This window comes from Micropterus salmoides, unplaced genomic scaffold, assembly GCF_014851395.1.
Source record: "Micropterus salmoides isolate LMB-PRFRI ecotype aquatic unplaced genomic scaffold, ASM1485139v1 Ms_hic_scaffold_10, whole genome shotgun sequence".
Taxonomy (NCBI): Eukaryota; Metazoa; Chordata; class Actinopteri; order Centrarchiformes; family Centrarchidae; genus Micropterus; species Micropterus salmoides.
The window spans coordinates 10,207,794-10,230,684 of NW_024040041.1; the positions used below are offsets into that span (position 1 = coordinate 10,207,794).

A 22,891-nucleotide genomic window follows, 5' to 3' on the forward strand; every position below is an offset into this window, starting at 1 on the left:
CAACAAACATCTGCGTCCGTTGTGTCTGCATTTCACTGAGCCCATGAGTCATTAATGAAGTTAGTTCACTCACCGGTCGGTGGTGCAGACTCCCGCCGCTGTCACTTGTAACTAAAGCTGAACTGAAGTCAGACCATGGGGCTTCAACAAAAAACTGCTTCTCCGTGGAGGATAAAGTCCGCCAAACTTTCCACCAATCCACTCACTTCTTCTTCTTCTTTTTGAGTTTTTAATCCAGCATATTCAGTGCATTACCGCCACCCTCTGAAAGCATGATAAATCCATTTGCAGTGATATGAAATTCCTAATCAGGTAACATCATTTGATGGGTTACAGAATTTGGTGAAACACGGTGCAGATAAAAATTACAGTGGTCCTTAATTTTGATTTAGGAGTCAAATCAGTCTTAGCACAAAGTAGGATTGTCATTAGGACTAGGAAATAACTATATGCCATTTGAGATGTTCACACAAATATTTAGCATATAGTAACCCTTTCAAGTGAGAAGAATCTCTGGAGGTTCTAATAAATGTTTCCATGTAAAATAACAATATGTTTATTGATTTTTTTTCTAAAACAGAACTCAGGGGTCGAAAACCTTTCCATAAAAATGTTTACTTGCAAGTTTATATATTCAGATTTGTCATTTTTATGTTTTATTGGCATTCAAACTCACCTGCATCCTTCACAGCTCAGCCGATGTCATACATAGTGCACATTTCCTTATTGAAACAGACGTGGTTAATGTGAACATTTGATTGTATCAATACTGAATCCATCAAAGTCATGAACTTGTGTGTTGTACAGGGACTGTGGTTATTGGGACACACCTTCTGTATCAGGCATTTTCAAAATATAGAGACTGTGTAGCTGCTGCCTACTGACTTAATTTCGATGAACTTAACACTGACACTTTACTCTGAGCAGCTTTATACACACTGGCTCCGAGACTAAAACCCAGCCTTTAATCCTGTCTGGCAAAAAAAAATCAAACTCACTTCTGCGTCGTACCACTTAATACATTCGTCATCGTCATATTAACATCTTTGACCTCTTAGTTGTTCTTGATCTGAAACTAATGTCAGGGCCATTTTATTATTCATTCGTTTAACAGATTTAACTGTTCAGTTATATTTAGTATATTCTGAAAGTGGTTGCAAAGACTTTTCTGCACTGCCAGATTCTACTACTTTTCCAAAATAAACATCTGCTTTATTGACTCATCTCATTTTCATATCAGCAGACCCAACAGGGACTCCTGCACCTGAGGCCAGTAAATCCTGCTCTAAACCAGTGGTGACAGTTTTGTCACAGGGAAATAAAGTTAATAAAGAAATGGGCACATTTAACTGGTTTCATCATATTAATCTGAAGTATTTTCATGAATCAGTTATATACAATGTAAGATCCCCAAAAAAAACATAGTGGCAAAGCTCTGTTAGCAAAGTTGCAATTGTACAATGATAAGTATACCATTATTGTACATGTACAAGATCATAGGTTAGAAGAGGTTCATTCTGAATGTACATGAAGGCCGATGTATTCTCAATTGTAGCTTTACTTCCTGGAGGGAACAAGGAGGCCATTACTCCATGCCAAAATATTCACAACCCCTCTCTCCACTGGTGTCTCCTCAATCATTTTACAAATGGTCATATTTTACAGTAATGTCAACAGCATGGCCTCCTCAGTCAAATATATATATTGCGCCAGTCCATGAACATGTGAAAATGCCTCTGATAAAGACTTCATCATTTCAGTGAGAGGGAGCTTACTCCTCTAGCTGCTGCTGCCGCTGCGTCTTTAGCTGCAAGCAGAAAATAAGAGACAGACACAGTCAGCTTGACACACAGCATGGGCACATAAACAGTGACAGTATGGAGGCTGATGTTTGAGCTCTCTGTGCTGATTACTAACCATGTTCCACTGTACATTTTCCAGCTGGCCGTTCACTAAGCCTTTGTGCTTCTTAGTTACCGTCCAGACGAGAACTAAACATTGACACTGACTGTTTGGGTACTGTGTGACTATCAGCACTATAATACTTGGAAGTTACTTCATAGAACATGTTTACATTTCAACTATGTACTGTGTGTGTGAAATATCCTGGAGAGTAATATCTCAGATGCTAACAATAAGTTATGGAGCTGTATTGTTTCATATCTATTGTTTTTCAGATTCACTAATTTACACAAATTGTATTATTTATTCGTACATTTAGAACCTTAATTTAATTTTAGGTCGAGCTTTTAGGATTGCACCCGCTTTCATTGTACTTGATGCAAAGACAACAAAGGAATTTTAATCTAATGGTATGCACGTCAAGTTATCCATTCTTGCACACCACACAAATGACGGAGTTTAATTTACCACTCAAAGTATCTCGTAATCTTTGAAACAATTGGAGCAGCTTCACATAGAGTTTGCCAGCTGCGGCTGGCTGGCTAATTAAACTCATCTTAGCTTCATGAGTCGGTTGAAAACACTTACTCCAGCTGACGTTTTAATGTTTCCAGCAGAGTCTTTTGAAAAAAGAGAACTCTGTAAAGGAGTCCTAAATATACCCTAGCTGGATTCCTACATTACATTAGACTAAAAGATTGAGGCTAAAGCTGTCCAAAGCAAAAAGTTCCTCACCAGCTGATCCGAGTAGAAGACATGGAAATACATAAAAAACACTTTTCTGGTATTGCAGTCTTGAGGCATTTAGTCCTGGTGTTATAGTAAATATGATTTAATTCTAACGTACTGTAAACTTGTTTTGCTGCTTATCTTACTTGGACAAAAACACAGAGGTTAGATTTATGATTTATTGTTCGTATCTTCAGACACTACATTTTCACTTTTAATGTTGGTGGTGAAGCTGAAAAACAAATGCTCCATTAACAAGGCTACACGTTAAAACATTTTAAAAATCTTAACAGGCTGAAAAGATTCATCATCACATATTTAAGCACTAACTTTTGTAGCAGATTGAGTTTGAAGTTGAGGACAGGCACGCAAAATAAATTAATTAATCAAGCGATATCGTTTTGACTCCTGCTGCTCTGAGGCTCATTTTGGAGATAAGAGACTGCTGAACCTTCACACACACACCACAAGATTAAATGAGTCCATGGTGACTTGCAGAGTGTGGTAATGTAAATAAGCCTTCGTGACCACATCACGGTTCTAATGTGATAAATTGTGTAGAGTTTCCCCTGGAGTAGAGGAAATTTACAAGCTGTTTAATACAATCATCACTGTACAATAATTACCATATGACATGTTTTGCTTACCCTTTTTCTTCTTCTTTCTTTCTTGCCGCCTCTTCTCTCTGTTTCTTGATTATGGCAAGGCGAGCAAGGTCAGCTTTGGCCTGGTCCGTCTTCCCTGCCAAGTGCATCTTCATGTAGCGCTCCTTGGCCTTCTGCTTCTCAATCTCCTCTCTGCACCAGAATGAGAGTGTGTGTGTGTGTGTGTGTGTGTGTGTGTGTGTGTGTCAAGGTGGGGAAAGTGACATAAGGAAACTATTTTGACTGGATATTATAGAAACCTAATGTCAATGCTTCATACTGCTCCAAATGTCATGGCATGCAACTTCAATTTTACTACTTCTACTACATGTTAAAACATGAAGTTCCCATTTAGCACTGTTACTGTATAACTTGTGTGTTTTGACATGAAACCCACACCTCTCTCTCCTTGATAACTGCCTGGGCTCATCCACCTCAATCTGTGTCACCTTCTTGGACTTCTGAGCCACTCTGTTGGGGTTCTCGATCTCTATCAAGCCCTCCACACCCGCTCTTCTCCTCTGCAAACACATCACAACACATACAGCATGAAGTGCTCTGAATACAGCAAACAATGAATGACCACATTCATAAGAAGAAGTTACAAGGAGCTCCACACATGTACACAAAATACTATTAATCAGTACATATATATATATATATATATATATATTATATATATATATATATATATATATATATATATATATATATAAATAAAACTGTGTGTGTGGTATCAGAGCAACAGAGTGACATAAACATTATGGCAGTACCAGGGAATTTTCATCATCGCTGTCATCTGATCCTGACGCTGGTAGCTTCTCCTCTGCCGTGTCGTTCGGAGCTGCACCCGCCTCCTCCGCCTCCTGCTCTTGCTAGGACATATGAACAGGAGAACATCATTAAACCAGCTCAAGGGTTTCTGCCTGTTAAAAGTGAGTTTTTCCCTGACAGTGTCACCAAGTATTTGCTCATGGTGCAAATTGTTGGGTCTCTGTAAGTAATATTACAACGAGTACAGTCTAGACCAACTCTATATGAAAAGTGCAATGAGATAACTTCTGTAATGAATTGGCTCTATATAAATAAATGTTATTGAGTCAAATAGTGATTTGGTATTACAGGAGTACTCCAGCAGAATCAAAATCTCTTTCCATTGGAATTATGATTTTTGGGAGGAGTAGGTCAGCATTTCTGGAGCTTGACCAGTACTTTAGTGAAGAGCTGCACACACACTTGACCCTGTGTGGCACAAGATTAAAAAAGTCTTTGGATGTACACACTCCACCAACCTTTTTCCTCTCCTTCTCTGCCTTCATCTGGGCGTCTATCTCATCGGGGCTGGTGTACGTCCGCACGCGACCCTTATGGCCACCTTTCTTACCTGCGAAGATGAAAAATGACAACACACACACAGATTTGCATCCCCCTTGTACGCGACAGCGAACAGACAGGTGTCAAAGGAAGCAGAGCGGCCTATAAACATTTCTTGTTTACTGTTTAACACCATCCAAAGCTCAGATCTGTAAGTTTTAATGCAGTTTATTAGTCTAATACTAAAGAGGCGTGTCGCTGTTGTGTAGCTAACAGCAGGCTAACAGATGTAAAACAACTGACTTCAACTAAATGCAGCAGGTTTTAAGATCATTCTTACCTCCTCTGGGCATTTTGACAGACGAAGCCTTTACTGTAAGCGCCCTGACAAGTAAACGCTGACACAAAACATAAGTGTTAAAAGCAGCAGCACAAACTGACAGCTGACTAAACTCACAGGCTGGATGAGTAACACAATACTCTGAGTAGTTCAAGCATTTCCCTTTTAACAAAGCTTCAGTACAGGAGGGTTTCACGTATTTAGTAAACGCGTTTGCTGGTATAAACTAAATTATGTTAATATTTCCATATAATCCCACAGTCGCCTGACTAAATGACGCGGGTTATTAAATGCAAGGACCTGAATCATGTTGTTTATCTTAAGGCAGTTTGTTTGGGTGCTAAAGTGATGCAATCTGCCAGGGGCGACAGAAAAACATCTGCGTCGGTTTAATCTCAGCAAACGTCTTTATACTGACCTGAATAGATGTTTACATGAACATATATAGCGTTTAAGTCTTTAAGAGGTAATGAAACGCCAATAAATGGAGGGTGTTTATTTGTGGCGGTGACGTCGTTCATGAGACGACAAGTTGAAATGGACCCCCACGGTGACGTCATATTACAGCGACAGAGCCTGAGACGGGTTCACCAAATAAAAACGAAAACACCGTGAGCTTTTGTTCAGTTTTGTACAAAAATTAGAGCAACATGCCCAAAGTAAAGAGGAGTCGGAAGCCGCCCCCGGACGGCTGGGAGCTTATTGAGCCCACTTTGGACGAGCTGGATCAGAAAATGAGAGAAGGTGAGACGGAAACGGTAAAAGATGATTGTCCGACGGTCCTCACAACACCTGGCCGTCTGTGGTGGAGAAATCATTTCAACCGTAACATCGCATTAACTCTAACTGTTCACAGATGCCCATTCAATTTGATTTTACAACCGATTAATAAATGTTTAATGGAAACACTAACGTTAGTTTGTTAGCACGAAACTCGCATTAATCAACGAGTCAAACGTTACTGTTGGTTGTAACGTTAGTTCAGTCAGATGCAAATGTTTAATTTTCAGTTTTCACTTTGTGTTTTTTAGTGATGGGCAAATGAAGCTTTTGTGAAGCACCGAACCTGAGCCAATTGTTTCGAAAATGGGTTCGTTACGCGAAGCTTCAGTTACAGTGACCTCTCATGGCGAAGTGCAAGGCTGCAGGCAAATTAGGCGGTCTTGTTGATGGACAGGAGGATTTTAATTACATACACGCACGCACCTCAATGAGCGGTGTTTGAGAAACTACTTTACTTATGTAAAGAAAAAAAAGACTTTTAGTTCTGAAGCATCTTTGCTTTAATAACCCTTGGATTTAAAGTATGTTTAGTTTGAAAAAATTGTTTGATGCACACACATTAAGACTGAACATGATGTTCTATTTACAAATAAAGATTGCTGAATGCCTGTATTGTGTTATTGAGGAGTGAGTGCAGGGGAAATATGGCATAGATTGGGTGTGTTTGTGTAACTATGGCAGGGGGTGATTGGGTGGGATGGGGAACACAAACACTCCGAAGATTTCGAGATGATCGAGGATGATCAGTGCCAATGAATCACCTGATTGGAGCGCAAACCATCAGTGGCAGATCTCACTGAATCTTTTGTTGTGAATGAGTGCAAATCTCATCAGACAGGTTCCAAGCTCTTGTGGAAAGTACTCGGTTAAGAGAGGAGGCAACAGATTAATGCTTTTCCTCAGAAATGATCTCACTATCCATGGCGCTATTCACACCTTAACCAGAGAGGCGTTTTAATTACCCAAGCAGGTGGAGCACCATTTTAATTTTAATTTCTTCTTACCTAATCTAACTTTCCTGATTTTCCTCTGTGTTCCAGCTGAAACGGAGCCCCATGAGGGAAAGCGGAAGGTGGAGTCCCTTTGGCCAATTTTCAGGCTGCATCATCAGCGGAGTCGATACATCTTCGACCTCTTCTATAAAAGGAAAGCCATCAGCAGAGGTAGACAGATGTGTGAAGTTTATTAGATTTTCTGCAATTACATGCCTTACATAATTTCCATGTGTAACAATTTTGTGAGAATTCAACATTTTTCAAGTCCCTAAGACTTAATTAAAGATGTTTGTCCAGCATATTTTCCGCCTTGCAAGAAGATTTTGCTCATAATTAGACATATGAAACACATTCATGGTTAGACTCTGCGTAAAAGATGCCAAACCTGTGTTGTCTTTCTGTGCGTGTCTCCTGACAGAGCTGTATGAGTACTGTATAAAGGAAGGCTATGCAGATAAGAACCTGATTGCCAAGTGGAAGAAGCAGGGCTACGAGAACCTGTGCTGCCTGCGTTGCATCCAAACACGAGACACCAACTTTGGAACCAATTGCATCTGCCGAGTTCCCAAGAGCAAGCTGGAAGTCGTAAGTCTGACAGAACACTATTTTAATCATTTTGAAAGACAATCCCATTGGTGCCCTTCTGCTTTACATTATTACTGCCAATGTCTAAAGAGACATGAGTGCAGATATACACTTCAAAATCAGATTTTATTGATCCCCGAGGAGAAATTCTTTGTCACAGTTGCACACAAGGCAAAAGGAATATAAAGAAAGAAAGTGGTATGTGAAGAAATATAAATATCAGAGTAAAAATGTAAAATAAAAGAAAATATATGAGTGTGATGTACAGTATTTACATAATTAAAGGAATTGTTATTGTGAACAGTAATAATGAATAAATAGTAGCAGCAGAATTGCAGCAGATAGTATTGCACACTAAGTAATTAAGCAGGTGTTATTGCACAAAACGGATAGTAATGACCAGTTTAACTTTAACTAAGTGTCCGTGTGTCAGACATTTAGAGGGAGGAGTTATAAAGCTTGATGGCCACAGGCAGGAATGACTTCTTGTGGTGTATTTTGGGGGAATGAGTCTTGCACTGAAAGTGCTCCTGTGTTTGAGCAGCACGTCATGGAGTGGGTGGGAGACATTGTCCAAGATGACATGTAGTTTGAACTGTATCCTCCTCTCTGACACCACCGACAGTGTCCAGCTCCACCGCCATTATGTTACTGGTCTTACGGATCAGTTTGTTGAGTGTGACTGTCAGCGTCCGCTACCCTCAACCTGCTGCTCCAGCATGCAACAGCAAACAGGATAGCACTGGCCACCACAGACTCATAAAACATCCTCAGCATTGTCCTGCAGCTGTTGAAGGACCTCATCCTCCTCAGAAAATAGAGACGGCTTTGGCCCTTCCTGTAGAGGGCTTGAGTGTTCTTGACCCAGTCCAGTTTATTGTCAATGTGCACTCTCAGGTATTTGTAATCCTCCGCAATGTCCACACTGACGCACTGGATGGAAACAGGGTTCACTGGCGCCTTTGCGTCAGCTGTTAACCTGAGAGCTGGAGGAGGGGGGAGTAGGGGTCTCCAAGGAGGAGGGCTGGGGGACAGTGAGGTGGAGGGGGGAGTAGTGGGGTTGGAGATGTTTGAGGGCTGACAGCAGCTGATATAGTAGGGGGATGGGCAGTAGACATGGCATTAAATCTGTTAAAGAACAGATTAAGTTTGTTAGCCCTGTCCAAGCTGCCTTCAACTCCTCTGCTGCCAGTTGGTCTGAAGCCAATGATGTTACACATGCCGCTCCAGACCTCCCTCATGTTGTTCTGCTGGATTTTAAGCTCCAGCTTCCACCTATACTTCTCCTTAGCCTCCCTGATCTTGAGAGATAAAGTAAAGACAACGCTATTAACACAGGGTGCTTTCAAAGACCTGAATGAATGATGATTTAATCTGAATGATTTAACATGCTTTGAACCATTTCACTATTTAGTTTCAAGTTTTGTTGTTTTTTACACAGCCACTGGTCTAGTTAGTTACAAGAGGCTGCTGTTTGATTGATCAAGTCAGACAAATGAGCGAGCCAGTTTTTGCTGTAATAATTTAAGAAATGGAATACTTACTGGAGGAAAGGAAAGAGTGACCGTTATCCAGTTACTTTCTTAAATGTTAAGTCCCTGTGTGCCCTCGTGGTCTAAATCCTGCTGTTTATTCCTCTCTGCAGGGAAGGATCATTGAATGCACTCACTGTGGATGCAGAGGATGCTCTGGCTAAACGCTTTTTTTTTTTTTTGGAGATCTGGCCTATTTTCCGTCGGGGATTCGGGCCTCCATTTGTGCACTCTCAAAACCCCAAAGCAACATTGTCTTCATTTCAGTCACCTGCATCAGAAACAAATCGCTGATATCTTTGCCACCATCCTCAGCTGCCCTTAAGGGGGTCAGTATTTAGTTTTCTCTTCACACTGAGGGGAGCCAAGGAGAAAACATTGAGAGGGGCCACATTGTATTGCTTACATTTGTTTTTGTGTATTTTTTTCTCTTAAATATTTTGTGCCCTCAACTCCAAAAGCTCAAAGTAGGAAGTTGAGGTTAGCTGTTTCTGGATCAGGCCTGTCATTCCAGCTAGTCACTGTGAAGGTCAAATGAAATTCTAATAATGTTTCATGTCATTTGAAGAGGGCTGGGAGAAATGCTTTTAGTTTGAAATGTCATTGTTCTAAACCTTAAAACTTTTTACTCATCATTGTTCTTGTAGTCTTATTTTAAATTAAACTCTTCTGATTTACGTCTCTTACTTTTTGGATGCAGGTTAAGTGTGGGATTCACTACAGTCTAAGCATAACATCATCATATGAATTAAAAAACAGAAAAACATGGACTGTAGAGTTGGATTGTTACATACCTCTGTAGGTAGGATAAATCACTAGAAGGTTGAAGTCCTCAAACAGAATTTTCTAATGACTCTATAAGTTAAACGTGTCAATATGTTTAGTTTGTGTGTCTGTATTTCTTTTTCTCTTGGTGACTGCTGCAGATGCTCCTTTCCTTATCAGAAAGGTGAGATTTAGCTGTTTGAGGAGAAGCTCCAAATAACTACATTGGTATGTTTTGACTAAAATATTAGTCTCTGTGTGTCTGAGCTGTGGCTTCATGAGCACAAAGCAAAATTCTATTGAGTTTCTAGAAAAACAAGGTCAACATTCCCAAAATGCTGTCATTCAGTCCCCTCTGCTTAATATGGTTTTACTACTAAGAAACAGTCACTCTTGTTGTCGACCTTATTTCCATGTTTACTGACTTCATTGGAGAAAATACAGCTTACATGTCACAGAGCAGATTGTTACTCTGTATCTTCATAATTTAAGGTTAGACTGTCCAGTGGGAAATTGCAGATATTCTTTAATTTGTGGTATTTTGTCATCTCATCTGAGGCACCAACATTTCAGAAGATCTTTAGTTCAAAGTAAATCTTATCCTGTCACTGTACAGCTGTAGAAATACTGCGCCTCCGGCCAGCTGATGTGCATGAGAGCTCTGCTTCTGTGCAGCCCTGTAAGATCACAAAGAAGCTGCTAAAGAACAAGGACCCTCCTGCATCTGAGGTGTATCTCCCATGAATGTAGCCAGCCCACTCACTCAGTCCCTGCAGAGTGACCAGTATTTTTCTTCAGTCTACTACCTTGCCTTCTGCTGCTCCAGCAGGGCAAGCATTTATTATTCATGACACATAAAAAGCTCACATATCCATCATAGCTAAAATCAGTTAAGAGTCTGTTTGCAATATATGCCCTTGCGAACAGACTCTTGGATGTGGCCCTTAAAAAATTGACACCAGTAGCCAGGTGGCCTTGCCCCTAAAATGATGAAATTCCAGGCCTGCTTCTCATAATGCTAAAAAATAACAGAAGAGGCTTAAACTCCAGTGACTGTGTGAAGGGTGTTTTTATTACAGTAAAAGAAAAAATACAAATTTTTTTTTTCACAAAGACTACTATATCTGTTAGTAATTATATCAATTTATTATATGTAAGGAGTCAAACTGAGAAAACAACAAAACCAATTCCAATATGGACAAAATACAAATCAAATATAATCATTTAAAATTAGATTAGTGTGAAATTAGTGAATACGCCAAATACTTGAGAAAAATAATGGATCAATTATCAAATCTTAAAAAAATTAGTAAAGTACAGAATAAAAACAAAGTAAAAGAGTAAAATGTTTGTTACATGTAAAATGAGTTGGACAACAGATGCAGTTAAAAGGTTAACAAAACCTCAACTCACAACTCTCTCTTATCATGGGACTCAAGTCCTATTCAAATACAAGTTTCATGCATTTTCATAATCAATAACACTTCATCAATTCATTCTCAGTTCTTTGCTCAAACAGTTTACAAAAAACAGTTGCAGAGATACAATGTACAACTTCTATCAAAACTACAAATCCTGTAATGATGTCTTTTAATGAGACCTGTAATATAAAAATGGTAATTTGTTATTTAGAATGAACTCAATTATTCACATGTCTGATAAAATGTCTTAGCTTAAACTCCTACACCTTTCTTTGATCTTTGATCTCAAAAAAAGTTTTTTGAGAAGTATAAAACTTAGAACTGTCATGTAAAAAGGTTTTTAAAAAAACTCAAATCATAGCTCGTTACTTTTTTTAGAGGAATAAAAATACGTCTAATATCTGACAACTTAAATAATTTTTCAAGTTTAAATGTTCACATACAAATGTCATGCATCTTCATCATCTTGTAAAATAATAATTAGATCAGAAACCTAAATGACTTTTCCCTAATCTGTCTCTGTTTTTATGATCATCCTTTGAAGGCGAACAAACACATAATTTGTCATTACACATACATTGTGCTCTTCTTTGCCTCAGGACATTTTCAGGATTCCTATTTACTGTTAATGTTATACTACAACTTACTAAACTGTACATAAGACAATAAAACATTGATCAAATGATGAATTTGCACTATCAATCATTTTGGAAAGGCATCATCCTCAATACCGCAATTAAATCAAAAACTCCTAATACAGTTAAAGACACTTTGGGCTTCTGTTATTTGAGTAGAGCTCGGTTGTTTCTGGGTCACTACAGATTGTACATTTCAACCAGACTTTTAATAGCTTCTTCTTTACTGTGTTTTCTCCACTCATTGGGAATTTCTCCTCTGCCCTGGAATTTTAATTTATGGTGGTCTTCCAGTTGCTCCTGAAATCGACACACAAACCATTTCCAGTATGTCAGTTTAGATGCATCAGGAGTAATCTGCCACGTAGCATACTTCTCTCCAGCATTTTGATACCGTTTGTAAGGAAAAGTCTCTTTTGAATCATGCTCGGGGTAGAAACATCCATCACTTGCAACTAAAGTTGTGCAGAAGTCGATGACCAGTTCCACTGTGTTTCTAACGTGCCATCCCCTGATCCCAGAGGGGCGATGAAAAGGGACATTGTGTTTGTCTGGACTGTGATTTTTCATGGTGTTGGTACAAACAGCTGCACAGAATGGACACGTGACCCAGCAGCAGTTACACAGCTGATCGATGAGGATTTGATCAGGTTTCAGTCTGAATTCCTCAATCTTATCCAGTGAGAGGCTGCTCACTTCCTTCATGATGGATATAAGGCCTCTCTCTATCTGTTCTTTCAGAAAGTCAAAGTTGTTTATGTCTTTGAAGTTTTGACAACAAATGGGGTCAAATGTTAACTCATCTTTTAACAAACTGGAAAACTCTTCCACCCACATGTCTGTGTCTCCTCTCTGGATTTTGACTTCCTCTGTTGCAGTAAATAAAGCTTGACTCACACATTTATTGATGTCTTCAACATTTTTCTTGAGTATATTTCGTGCTTTATATCTTTGTTCTGTGAAGATGTATTTCTTTACTTCGTCTTTTATGAAAGTCTCAACTTGCTTCCTTGGGTGTTGGATGTAGGTGATAAAACCATCCAAGTCCTCTTTCTCAGCCAGTGACTTCAACACATGTTTCTCCAAGTTCAGCCTGTTCCCACTGAATGCTGGGAAACTGCACTTCATCTCTCCAGCGAGATCAATGGCAGTCTTGTTACAGACAGCCTCGACAGTGGAAACCTTCAGCTTTTCACAGATCAGTCCTCCAAGCACAACAGCAGACGAGCTTCCTCTGCAGAAGCTTCCGAAAATGTTGTAATATTGCATCTTCTTGTTTTCTAAATAAGTGAGGGCATCGTTGTTCATTTTGAATTTCTTATGGGACTGTGAAAGCCAACTCTCTGCTCTGTGAAACACATACAGCAAGAGGTCAACTGTAAACTTCTTCTTCAGAGTATATTTCCTCTTTGATTCAAATTCTGTCACTTTTGTTTGAACATTTTTGGCCATTTCTTGCAAGTAAGTTGGACTGTAGCCTCTTGTAGCGACAGGTTTGCTTTTGATCATGTCTGTGGTCTGCTGTTCGACATCGTCAATGAGGGATCTGATCCGTTCCTGATCTTCATGCTGGAAATGCTCCTTCAAGTAAAGCCCTACTTTTGTAGCTTTTTCTGCAACAAATTTAGTAATTTGGCTGTAAGCATCTTGGTGCTTTGTGAGGGTTACATAATGAATGTAATTGCCAGCCTCTGACATGTTGTTGTACTTGCCACTGCTTTTGGATTCATCTATAAGAGACCACTCAAAACCAAACTCTTGAAGGACAGTAAACTGATCTTCTTTCAAGTTGATGTCCTCAATAGGTTTAATATCTGCAGTTAGCTCAGTGACCCAGCTGCTCCAAACAGAGTTGAACTGCCTTTTAAGTTCCTCTTCATCCTTTGCTTTGTCTTTTAACTGATGAGCGAGCTCTTTGCTCTTTTGTAGCAGCTTGTTCTCAAACTCTGTTTTCTTATCATCTGACTTTTTACAAGCATTCTTCTGCCGGATAACTTCTTCCAGTTTTCGTTTAACTCCTCCCACTTGTTCATCATGAAACTCCTTGATTTTGCTTTCAAATCGTCCTCGCCACTGAACCAACATTTCTTTGTCTCTGTTGTCCTCAAAGTACGTTGTCATTGCTTTTTTGATTTCTCCATATGTTTGGCTCATTTCTTTAAACAGATAATTGAGATCAACCTTGTCAAGTTTTCCATTTTCAATTCTGGTATAAAGCTGGTTCTCAATGGTCAACATGTCGCTCCTCAGGGTCCAGGTCCAGTTCCCATACTGCACCTCAAGTTTCCTGTAAACTGCAATTTCAAGTGTGTTTTTGAAACTGAAAACAAAGTGTTCGTTCATCAGGGCATTCCATAAGTCCTGAATTTTGCCTTTGAACTGTGAGAGAGTAATGCCAGCAGACTGTGAAGCTTTAGAGAGGATGATGCTCTTCAGCTCTTGGACACTCTCACTATAACCTGGATTTGGAGGAGCCATAGGTGGACTTCCCTCCCATAGTTGGGCAAAGTACTTCACATCTTTCTGCACGTCAAATGCAATGACGTCACTGAAGCACTCTGCATCACAAACCTCCTCTTTGGCTGCTAGTTGGGCCATCAGGTCCAGTTTTTCTTGCAGGCGTCTCTTTCCATCCATGTTTTTCTCTGCAGCTGCAATATCTGTAACATTCTGGTGAACAAACACACAACTTGGAGAAAGTTTAACCTTCTTCATCCTCATGAAAGCCTGAACAACAATCTGCAGAACATCTTGCATCTCAGCTGGATTCTCTCCAAAGATGTTGATTAATGTCATGTTTCCCAGACCAACAACAAATGTTGCCAGTTCATTGTCATGGTGAAGAGTGGCGTTACCTTCCAACTCAAGAGCACGCAAACCTTCAGTGTCCACCACCAGAACGTAGTCAAACTGAAAGTCTTGCTTGATCTCGTCTGACACTTTGACCAGCTGCATGAAGGCACCTTTGGTGCACCTGCCAGCACTCACTGAAAACTGTAATCCAAACATGGCATTCAGCATGGTGGATTTTCCACTGCTTTGTACGCCTAAAACTGACAAAACAAAAACTTTCTGGTCGCCCAGTTTCTTGATGACTTCATTTAAAACACCGGAGATCCATGTCAAAGGCACATGACCTGCATCACCATCCATCAGCTCCATTGGGTGTCCTGATATCATCAGCTCTGCAGCCAGCTCAGGGTATTTAGACCAGTCAGTCTGTCCCTCCTTTTCTTGTTTCTGCAGGGATGCATGAGCTTCATAGATCTGTCCCATTTCTCTAAAGATGTGCTCCAAGCCAAAAGTTGCTGACTGTAGATTTGTTGATATTTGTTCAAGCTCAGTTTGCTTTCTTCTAAGCTGATCAGATTTGTCATGTTTCTTCTTCAAAGCCAAGACCTCAGACCACTTTTCATCATAGCTTTGGAGAATTAAAGAGAGATCGTCTGTGGAGAGCGCATCTATTAAGATCTGAGTCCATTTCAGGAAATACTCTTTGTCTGTTGATGACAAAGATGAGAGGCTTTCAATGAACAACGTCATCAGTTCACTGCAGGAAGCAGCGCATTGATCGTCCCGTATTTGCTTTAATTTATTTTGCTTCACAGCTTTCTCTTTCTCAATGTGTCCTCTGAGGTGATACAGTTCTTTGTTTATTTTGCACCACTCATGCCACAGTCGGCCTTGACAAGGGAGAAATCTATCTTTAATCTTTGAAACATCCATCTCCTGAAGCAAATTCACTATTTTCATTGCAGCAGATTTCCCTTTTTGGCAGCCTTTGTCTTCTTCATCCACTCTGATTCCAGAGACCTCAGCCATGGCTTCAAGTTTGAAGGATGCATGTGGTCCAGACAAAATGTTTCCAATGATTCCTTTCAGTTCGTCAGAAACATCTGACTGGCTTCTGTCTTTCAGACCCATTTTGTATTTTCCCTTTTTCAACTGAACTGCACCACCATCGTTATCAGCAATGAGAATAATGAGAGGCTTTGGAGACTTGTAAAGTGCTGAGATAACTTTAGAACTTTTGTCACCTTTTTCCAGAGTTGGTACAAGAACAACAGTGACTGAAGATTTTTCCATCAGTATGTCACGCTGTTTGTCAGTTGACAGAGCATCACCATGAAGATTACAGAAGGCTATGCAGTCAGTGAATGCATCGTTGTGTTTTCCAGCAGGGCAGTACCAGGCTATCTCTGCCACACCATCCATCAGATGGCGAGACTTGGTGCTACCTGGGCAGTTTCTGTGGAAGAAGGTGCTGTGACGGTCGTTGATCAAAGAGTTCATCAGCTGAGATTTAGATAGTGACAGTGAACCCAGGCGGAAAAATGACACCATGGGTGTCTCAGCTTTGCAGATGGGCATACTCTTCATGGTGACAGTGTTTGAATCATCTTTGATTTGAGTTATCTTCCATGTTTTCATTATTTGTCTGAAAGTCCACAGAGGGCATTCAATCTCCATTGTGACTGGGTCAGGAACAAGCAAAGGTAAGGCATACTGACATTGTGATAGCTTTGTGATCATGTTCTGCTTAAGGAAGCTGTCTGAGCAGTGAAATACTGCCATTTGAACATCCACTGGATGCACGTGAGTCTGTTTTGATTGATCTGAGTCTACACTGGTGCTAAAAAGAGCATCTAAGTCATCATCTTCTGTCTCAGTGTCAAACACTGGAACAAGCTTTGACTGGCTCACCTCAGGTCTGTCTTGTCTTACAGGAATGTATCTGGCTCTGTAGTCTAACATCATCAACCTCTGAAGAAAAGTACGAGCTAGATCTTTCTCAGATGTGTCCTGGTCCTGTTTCATAGGTGGGCCGATTTTAAGAAAATCTGCTGGTGTCAACTTCTGTTGATGTTTGTCTTGAAGGTGAAGTCTGCCAAGCAGTGTTTCAGTTTCTCTTTGATGTTCTTTCTTCCTGTTGATCTCTTCAGAAATTTTCACTGACTGCTGTGAATAAGCAAACAAATATGTACTGATGTAAAAAAAAAAAAAAAAAAAAAAAGTATAACATCATATATGTATGTGTATATGTATATGAGACAAAGTAAATACGATCTTCTAAAATAAATAAGGAGCTTCTTACCTCGTCCTTGTTTCCACTCATTTCCATATCTAAGATACCTACAATAAAATAACTGCATTGTAAGGAGAACAGAGCAATGTGCTATTAAAACAATATATTTTTCTAATATATAATATTATTCACTCAGTCATTGTGAATGTTATACATTTAATTACGATAGTTCTGTTATTGACTGTTTTGTTATTATACTGTTCAATTCATTCAAATGTTACCTTTCTCGTTGGCTCTAGATGATACAGACTTGATATCAGATTCTCCTCCAACTGTTCTGCTGTTGTCACTCTTATCTGAGTGTTTAGCATTCACTAGATCGCACTACAAAAACAGGTGATTTTATATTATCTGAGATTAAGAATGTGAAGATAACAACACACAGCAGTACAATGATTCAAAGTACAACAACACCAAAAATAACTAACAACTCATTTCAACTTTGGACTTTTGGCTTTAATGAGGGGACATAGGTAAAAAGAGAGAGAGTATCTGGTGCCCAGGAGAAACTTAATATTTCGTGTGTCAAAGCAGGAGGTTCATGGAGTCAAACTCTGTTCAAGTCTAAATTAAAAATGAAAACAACTCTTCAATTAGCTCAATGTCTGGTTGTGATATACGTAATTAGGAAAAGAGAACTGGTGTTAAAAATAGAAATGCTTCTGTGTAACAAAGACTACTGAGGTTCAAAGATCTCACCTTTACATCTGATGTAGCTGCAGTCTCCTCCAGCTGGTCTACTGCAGGGTAACAACAAGCAGATAACAAACTTAAAATAAATACTTCCTGGTCAGGTAACTATTTCCGGTTGATAACACTTATTTCAAAAATGTGTATATTTACAAAGTCCACAGATCCATAAAATATATATATCCTCTCGATAATACATTGAATTTTAAACTTTTTTCTTAAATACTAAAGTACAGTACAGGTACCCCAAATTGCCTGAGTAGCACTTGAGTAAACACACTTAGTCACTTTCCACCACTGACTGACTAAAAGACAGGCAATAAGATTTTATGGATCGGAGACTACAATTGGCCTTTACCTATACCTGCTCTTTTCAAAGCTTAAAAATCAAAACGTTGACTTATTCGTTATCTAAATCTGCAATACCATATCAGCACCTTTTGAACCGATATGTGGAACTTGGTATGGGGAGTCATGTTCTGGCCACCTGGCGATCTTTCAACAGTCATTCTGTTTGCTCTGTTTTTGAGGAAAATATCTGGCTCTTTAGCTGCTAAATGCTCCACTATGTTCACCAACTAGTCTTTAACTGTGTCTGTCTGTGGTTAGGTGCTGAGCTTATTTCCTGAAAATAGCTGCGTAGAGAATATGTCACTATGAAAACAGCAAAAATAACCCAAAATAGTAAATTTATAGCTGGAACAGCTATACCATGAGCTCAGTAAAGGTCCGAACAGTCAAGGGGAGCTGCAGATGCAGGTGATAATTCTTTGCTTGTTCATGAGCAATCCTTTTACATAGCATTTTTTCACATTGCTGTTTGATACATTGTTAATGTAAAATATTGGTTACTGCCAGTTTAAATTTTGTCTACTTTATCTTTTTGCAGGTGTTATCAGTGAATGCCAACATTAAAATCTCACCTGTTTGATTTTGCTGAAACTCTGAGGAATTGACCTCTTCTTTGTGTTCTTTATTTTCATCACAGATCAGTCCACTGTAGCAGTGAGGATCATTTTCAGACACCATGACGTCTATTTTTTCCAGTAGAGCTGTTATCTCTGTTTCATCCATCATACTTCTGGTACATGTGTGGTATCTTTTTTCACTGCTGTTGGCTTTCAGGTCTGTCAGTGCACTTTCACATTTCTCATCTGACTCATGAGTCACAACTGTCATTAAATAAGCAAGTGATCTTTTCCCAAAAGCTTTTTCTAACCACTGCACTCCTGAGCTATAATGGCTGTTATGCCGACCATTTGGTAACAGTAAGATAAAGGCATGAACTTCCTGATATAATGGGAATTTGTCAATGTTTTGCAGACCAAGCATGTTAATGACATAGATGTGCCGACCACACAAATCATACAGTTTGGATGAAAACTGTTCCACATTTGCTTGCTCGTCATGGTCAAGTAAGATGTTTTTTGATCCAATCTCAATGGAATTTGTGTCACCAATTAACACAAGTGTGAGTTCAGCCATCACTGAAACAAAATAAATAAGAGAACAACATCATTATAACACTGCAGTGATCAATGAAACAGCAAGTTATACAGAGTTTGCAGAATCACAATGGCAAAAATAAAAGGTCCTCACAGTATTTGAAACTCAACTGAAATTTTATCTATAAAATCAATGTTACTGTAATCAAGATAAAAATATTACCTTTCTCATTGGTTGCAGATGATCCAGATGATTTCAGACTGTACTCCTGTGCTTTCATCATTCTTTTCTGAGTGTTGAGCTTCACCAGGTTCGTTCACTGGATCACACTAAGAGAATGGGATTTTACTAAACATTTACCAGGTTAGACCCATTTAGATTACAATGCAGCATCAAGATAAATATTAAAGTTGAAGATCAACAAAATTGTGTTGCACTAATACAATAACATAAAACAAGAGCAAGACAAAAGTGTATAAACCACCAAATGAAAATCAGACACTTAACTTTTGTCATCCAATGACAAACCAGACGGTTCATGAATGTATGTGTGTTTTTTATCATAGCTTTCCACTTGTTTAAAATTATTGTATTACTACAATATCATTATGTGTTACCAAAGTCCCTATGACAAAACTCTGACTCAACTTCAGAAGAAGGGATACTATTTAAAAAAAAAATGTTATCAAACTCGAACCATCGGTTAATATGTAGTTTTATCAGTGTTATTAAGCAGCAAGCTATCAATATACGAACACGGTAGTTTTTATTTTAATTTTTTTTGTCTGTTTACTAAAGGGGACTGGGGCCAAACACCCCTAAACACATGAGAAAGTCTGAGCACATTGTTCAGTCTTCTCCAGAGCAGCCTTTACTGCCAGTTAACAATCTGAGGAGACATCAGTCAGATGAACACCAAGCTTTTTTTGGACATTAAGCCTTTCATTCACAAACACCTCAGAAGAAAAACCTTCTGGATATTCCCTCTGTCACATCACAGAATACCAACAGCAACTTCTAATAACATTTTCTCACATCTGATACAAATCAGCAGACTCTGAGCAGGACTGAGTTCTCTTCCTCTTAACATATCAAACATGTCCCACAAAACAAGCAACACGCAGCATTGAATCAATCTGTCCACACACATCCCTCACACTGTCTTAATGTTGCAACATGTGCAACCACATTGACAGTGCTGTACATACTTTTGAAAACAAATTGCAACAAACACATAACCCACCAAATGATCAGGAACATTAACTCGATCCAGTTACCATCACATATTACATTCAGCCTCCAAGAAACAGATAGGATGACCAAGTAAACAGCAGATTTCCCCTCAATACTCAAGTTGTTCCTTTAAATAAATCCAATGCAATACAAAATGAGACTTTTAAATGCTTTAGAAGCAATTATTTTCTTTTAACGTAGAAAGCCTCAAGTATCAGGCTACACAATTGAGATGTTGTCTGTAAAGAGGGTGCAGGTGATTGGTACTAGAGGTGGGTGACCCGGTTAGGGTCAACAGGTTGTAGCTGTGTCTAGTACAGGTCACCCATTTATTTCTTTATGCACAAAAGCTGAGCCAAAATTAGAAGCTGTGGTTGTTTACCATAAATCATGATGTAAATATCTGAAAGTGACAACAGGGCCCTTTTCTGGTGCTGGAGGCAGGAGTGGTGTTCTGCTTTGTCCTGCCAGTACAGCATTTATTTGAACAGAGTGACGGTAGGTGATGGGACCAGCCTTGATACTATCATTAGTCCTCAAACCCTGCACAGGCTCACATCACCTGTCTTAGGACTCACTTTCATTTTTATTTCACTTTACACGGGTTCAAACAGTGCATAGCTTTCCCTTGTGGCTCAAACAGAATTAAACCCAAGAAAGGTTTCACAAATAAGTAGGCCTACATAACTAATGAGAACTACAGGCTGCATTAAAAATATTTAATCTACTTAACTAACATAATAAGTATATTACACTGGAGAAAAATGAAAATGAAAATAAAAATTATACAACTTTATAGATTTGTTTTGGAAGAGTTTTGTTTTGAAACATAACAGTAGATGGTGGAAGCTGAGAGTTTTTAGCAGCTATAGCACCATAGAAAGAGAAGCTGGAAGGCAGGTGAAGTTCTGCACACCCTTCAAACTCAGTGATTAGCTTCCTTTGGTAGCAGTGCCAGCCTTCTCTTTGATATAAACAGAAGTTAAAAGGTCAAACCCTTATTGCCTGTTGGCGCCACAGAAGGGGGCAGAGTGACTTCTGTTGGTTGAGCTTCCACATAGCAAGAAGGATACTAAAATATGAATTAAATAATATAAACTTAAATAAATAGGCTAACTGCTGTCCTAAGCTACATATAACATTAGTTCACCTGTCTTAATCTGAAGTTACAGGTCACCCACCAATGGCCTTACAAATATTTAATTCTCCCCAACAGCCTAACGGTATTATTTTGTTAGTTATTGTTTTTATTTCAGTCAGCTTAAGTGTTTTTTTCACACCCAGTGCTACTTAGGTTTTACTAAAAAAACGTTATTTCAGTTTAGTTTTAGTCTATAATCACCTTTCTAACTACATGGTATATGGGCTACTTTTATTGTGAAGGTTTTACCGGTTACTTTCGCTTCCATAAAACGAATAGACCACGCGACTTCCGTTTTTGGTTTATAACGAAAAACGAATTGACTGAATTTCACAGACTCTCTTCATTCTTTGTTCAAAAATTAATTGGTTATTCGTTTTTTGATTCTGGTCTGGGTATCTCTGGATAATCCGTAATTCGTTTGTAATACTAAAACGAAAATACCGTTTAGGTTTTTTTGTTTCAAAACGAAAAACCAAATAACCGTTTTCCGTGTCAGAATCAAAAAACCAAAGCTCAAAAGCTTATTGCCTGTTGGCGCCACAGAAGGCAGCAGAGTGACCTCTGCTGGTTGAGCTTCCACATAAGTAAGGCCCATAAATATGTTAAGAAACTAAAATATGAATCAAATAATATAAACTTAAATAAATAGGCTAACAGCCAGAGCTATTATTTTATTATTGTTATTATTATTTTTATTTCAGTTAATTAAAGTGTTTATTTTCTATACCCAGATTTAGTTTAGTTTTATAACCTACTAAAAACGTTATTTTATTTTAGTTTTAGTCTAAAATCACCTCTTTAACTACATGGGCTGCTTTTATTTTGAAGGTTTTATCGGTTACTATCCCTTCCATAAAAGGAATACACCACGTGACTTCCGTTTTTGATTTATAACGAAAAACGAATTGACTGAAGTTCACAGACTCTTCATTCTTTGTTCAAAAACGAATAACAATGAAATGAATCACCAATAACGAAAAACGGGCCGTTTTTAATTGGTTTTTCGTTTTGAAACAAAAAACAGATAAACGGTATTTTCATTTTATAATTACAAACAAATTAGGGATTATCCAGAGATACCCAGACCGATTCTGACACCAAAAACGATTATTTTGCTTTTCATTTTGAAACAAAAAACAGATAAATGGTACTTTCGTTTTTGTATTACAAACGATTTACGGATTATCCAGAGAAATTGATTTTGAGATTTTTAAGACTATATACAAAACACTATAGAGCTATTGTAAAAACTCACCTTTTTTATGTCTCCTTAGCCATTCGTGATTCCTGGTCTGTGTAGAAATGGCTGAAACCCCTCCAGTCCCCATCCTATTTATAGAGAGATCTGGGCGGAGTTCAGCGCACAGAAAACGCAGCAAAACGGAAACGGTGGGTTCCCTGAACACCCTGCTGTGTACACTTGAAGCCAGTTGCAGAACGTTGCGCAACGTTGCAAGGAAACATGTCGTTCAATCCGAAAATGTTGCAAACAGGTGCAAAACGTTTTGAGATTGACCTCACCCCTGGGGACCGTTTGCTTTAATGCCAGGCCTGCCCCCTCCCACCTGCTCTGAACAAAGCTCTGCATGCACATTACTTGTAAATCAGAGATAACAAAAGTGAAAGTAAAAGAGCTCTATTTCCCTG

The 22,891-nt window shown here is 38.9% G+C and overlaps 4 protein-coding genes across 7 annotated transcripts in view; 1 reads left to right on the forward strand and 3 right to left on the reverse strand.

Moving 5' to 3' along the window:
• Positions 1-119, reverse strand: part of shmt1 (serine hydroxymethyltransferase 1 (soluble)) — a 12,027-nt gene extending 11,908 nt beyond the window's left edge. Inside the window, exon 1 of the mRNA XM_038695400.1 lies at positions 74-119. The gene's annotated coding sequence lies outside the window, so the exon portion shown is untranslated. The remainder of the gene's footprint in view (positions 1-73) is intronic.
• Positions 120-1,195: 1,076 nt separating this feature from the next.
• On the reverse strand, positions 1,196-5,212 carry pdap1b (pdgfa associated protein 1b). Its single transcript, XM_038695503.1, has 6 exons — positions 4,930-5,212; positions 4,568-4,659; positions 4,049-4,150; positions 3,675-3,796; positions 3,279-3,428; positions 1,196-1,807 (listed from the first exon to the last, which is right to left on the reverse strand). Exons 1-6 carry the CDS (start codon positions 4,940-4,942, stop codon positions 1,804-1,806), a joined length of 483 nt encoding a protein of 160 aa, XP_038551431.1. The 5' UTR covers positions 4,943-5,212; the 3' UTR covers positions 1,196-1,803.
• Positions 5,213-5,480: 268 nt separating this feature from the next.
• On the forward strand, positions 5,481-9,501 carry bud31 (BUD31 homolog). The gene is made up of 4 exons (XM_038695532.1): positions 5,481-5,673; positions 6,753-6,875; positions 7,126-7,292; positions 8,938-9,501. Exons 1-4 carry the CDS (start codon positions 5,580-5,582, stop codon positions 8,986-8,988), a joined length of 435 nt encoding a protein of 144 aa, XP_038551460.1. The 5' UTR covers positions 5,481-5,579; the 3' UTR covers positions 8,989-9,501.
• A 1,138-nt stretch (positions 9,502-10,639) lies between these two features.
• On the reverse strand, positions 10,640-22,736 carry LOC119885215 (interferon-induced very large GTPase 1-like). Of its 4 annotated transcripts, none has more exons than XM_038695374.1 (7): positions 22,500-22,736; positions 19,090-19,196; positions 18,345-18,908; positions 17,431-17,471; positions 16,953-17,055; positions 16,741-16,778; positions 10,640-16,601 (listed from the first exon to the last, which is right to left on the reverse strand). In XM_038695374.1, exons 2-7 carry the CDS (start codon positions 19,148-19,150, stop codon positions 11,826-11,828), a joined length of 5,583 nt encoding a protein of 1,860 aa, XP_038551302.1. In that variant the 5' UTR covers positions 19,151-19,196; positions 22,500-22,736; the 3' UTR covers positions 10,640-11,825. The 4 variants fall into 4 exon arrangements, with proteins under 4 accessions (XP_038551302.1, XP_038551295.1, XP_038551305.1 ...); XM_038695367.1 differs by having other exon boundaries at positions 10,640-16,604; positions 22,500-22,735; XM_038695377.1 differs by having other exon boundaries at positions 16,741-16,792; positions 22,500-22,734.
• Between the last annotated feature and the right edge of the window lie 155 nt (positions 22,737-22,891).

Coding starts and splice junctions, on each gene's coding strand:
- pdap1b (XM_038695503.1), bottom strand. Junction 4,151..4,567: donor CAGAGAAGGAGAGGAAAAAG/GTTGGTGGAGTG, acceptor CATATGTCCTAG/CAAGAGCAGGAGGCGGAGGA. Junction 3,429..3,674: donor CAGTTATCAAGGAGAGAGAG/GTGTGGGTTTCA, acceptor ATTCTGGTGCAG/AGAGGAGATTGAGAAGCAGA.
- bud31 (XM_038695532.1), top strand. CDS start 5,580: ATGCCCAAAGTAAAGAGGAGTCGGAAGCCGCCCCCGGACGGCTGGGAG. Junction 5,674..6,752: donor GGATCAGAAAATGAGAGAAG/GTGAGACGGAAA, acceptor TCTGTGTTCCAG/CTGAAACGGAGCCCCATGAG. Junction 7,293..8,937: donor CCAAGAGCAAGCTGGAAGTC/GTAAGTCTGACA, acceptor TCCTCTCTGCAG/GGAAGGATCATTGAATGCAC.
- LOC119885215 (XM_038695367.1), bottom strand. CDS start 19,150: ATGATGAAAGCACAGGAGTACAGTCTGAAATCATCTGGATCATCTGCA. Junction 17,472..18,344: donor GTTTCAGCAAAATCAAACAG/GTGAGATTTTAA, acceptor GTTACCCTGCAG/TAGACCAGCTGGAGGAGACT. Junction 16,605..16,740: donor TGAGTGGAAACAAGGACGAG/GTAAGAAGCTCC, acceptor GCTTATTCACAG/CAGTCAGTGAAAATTTCTGA.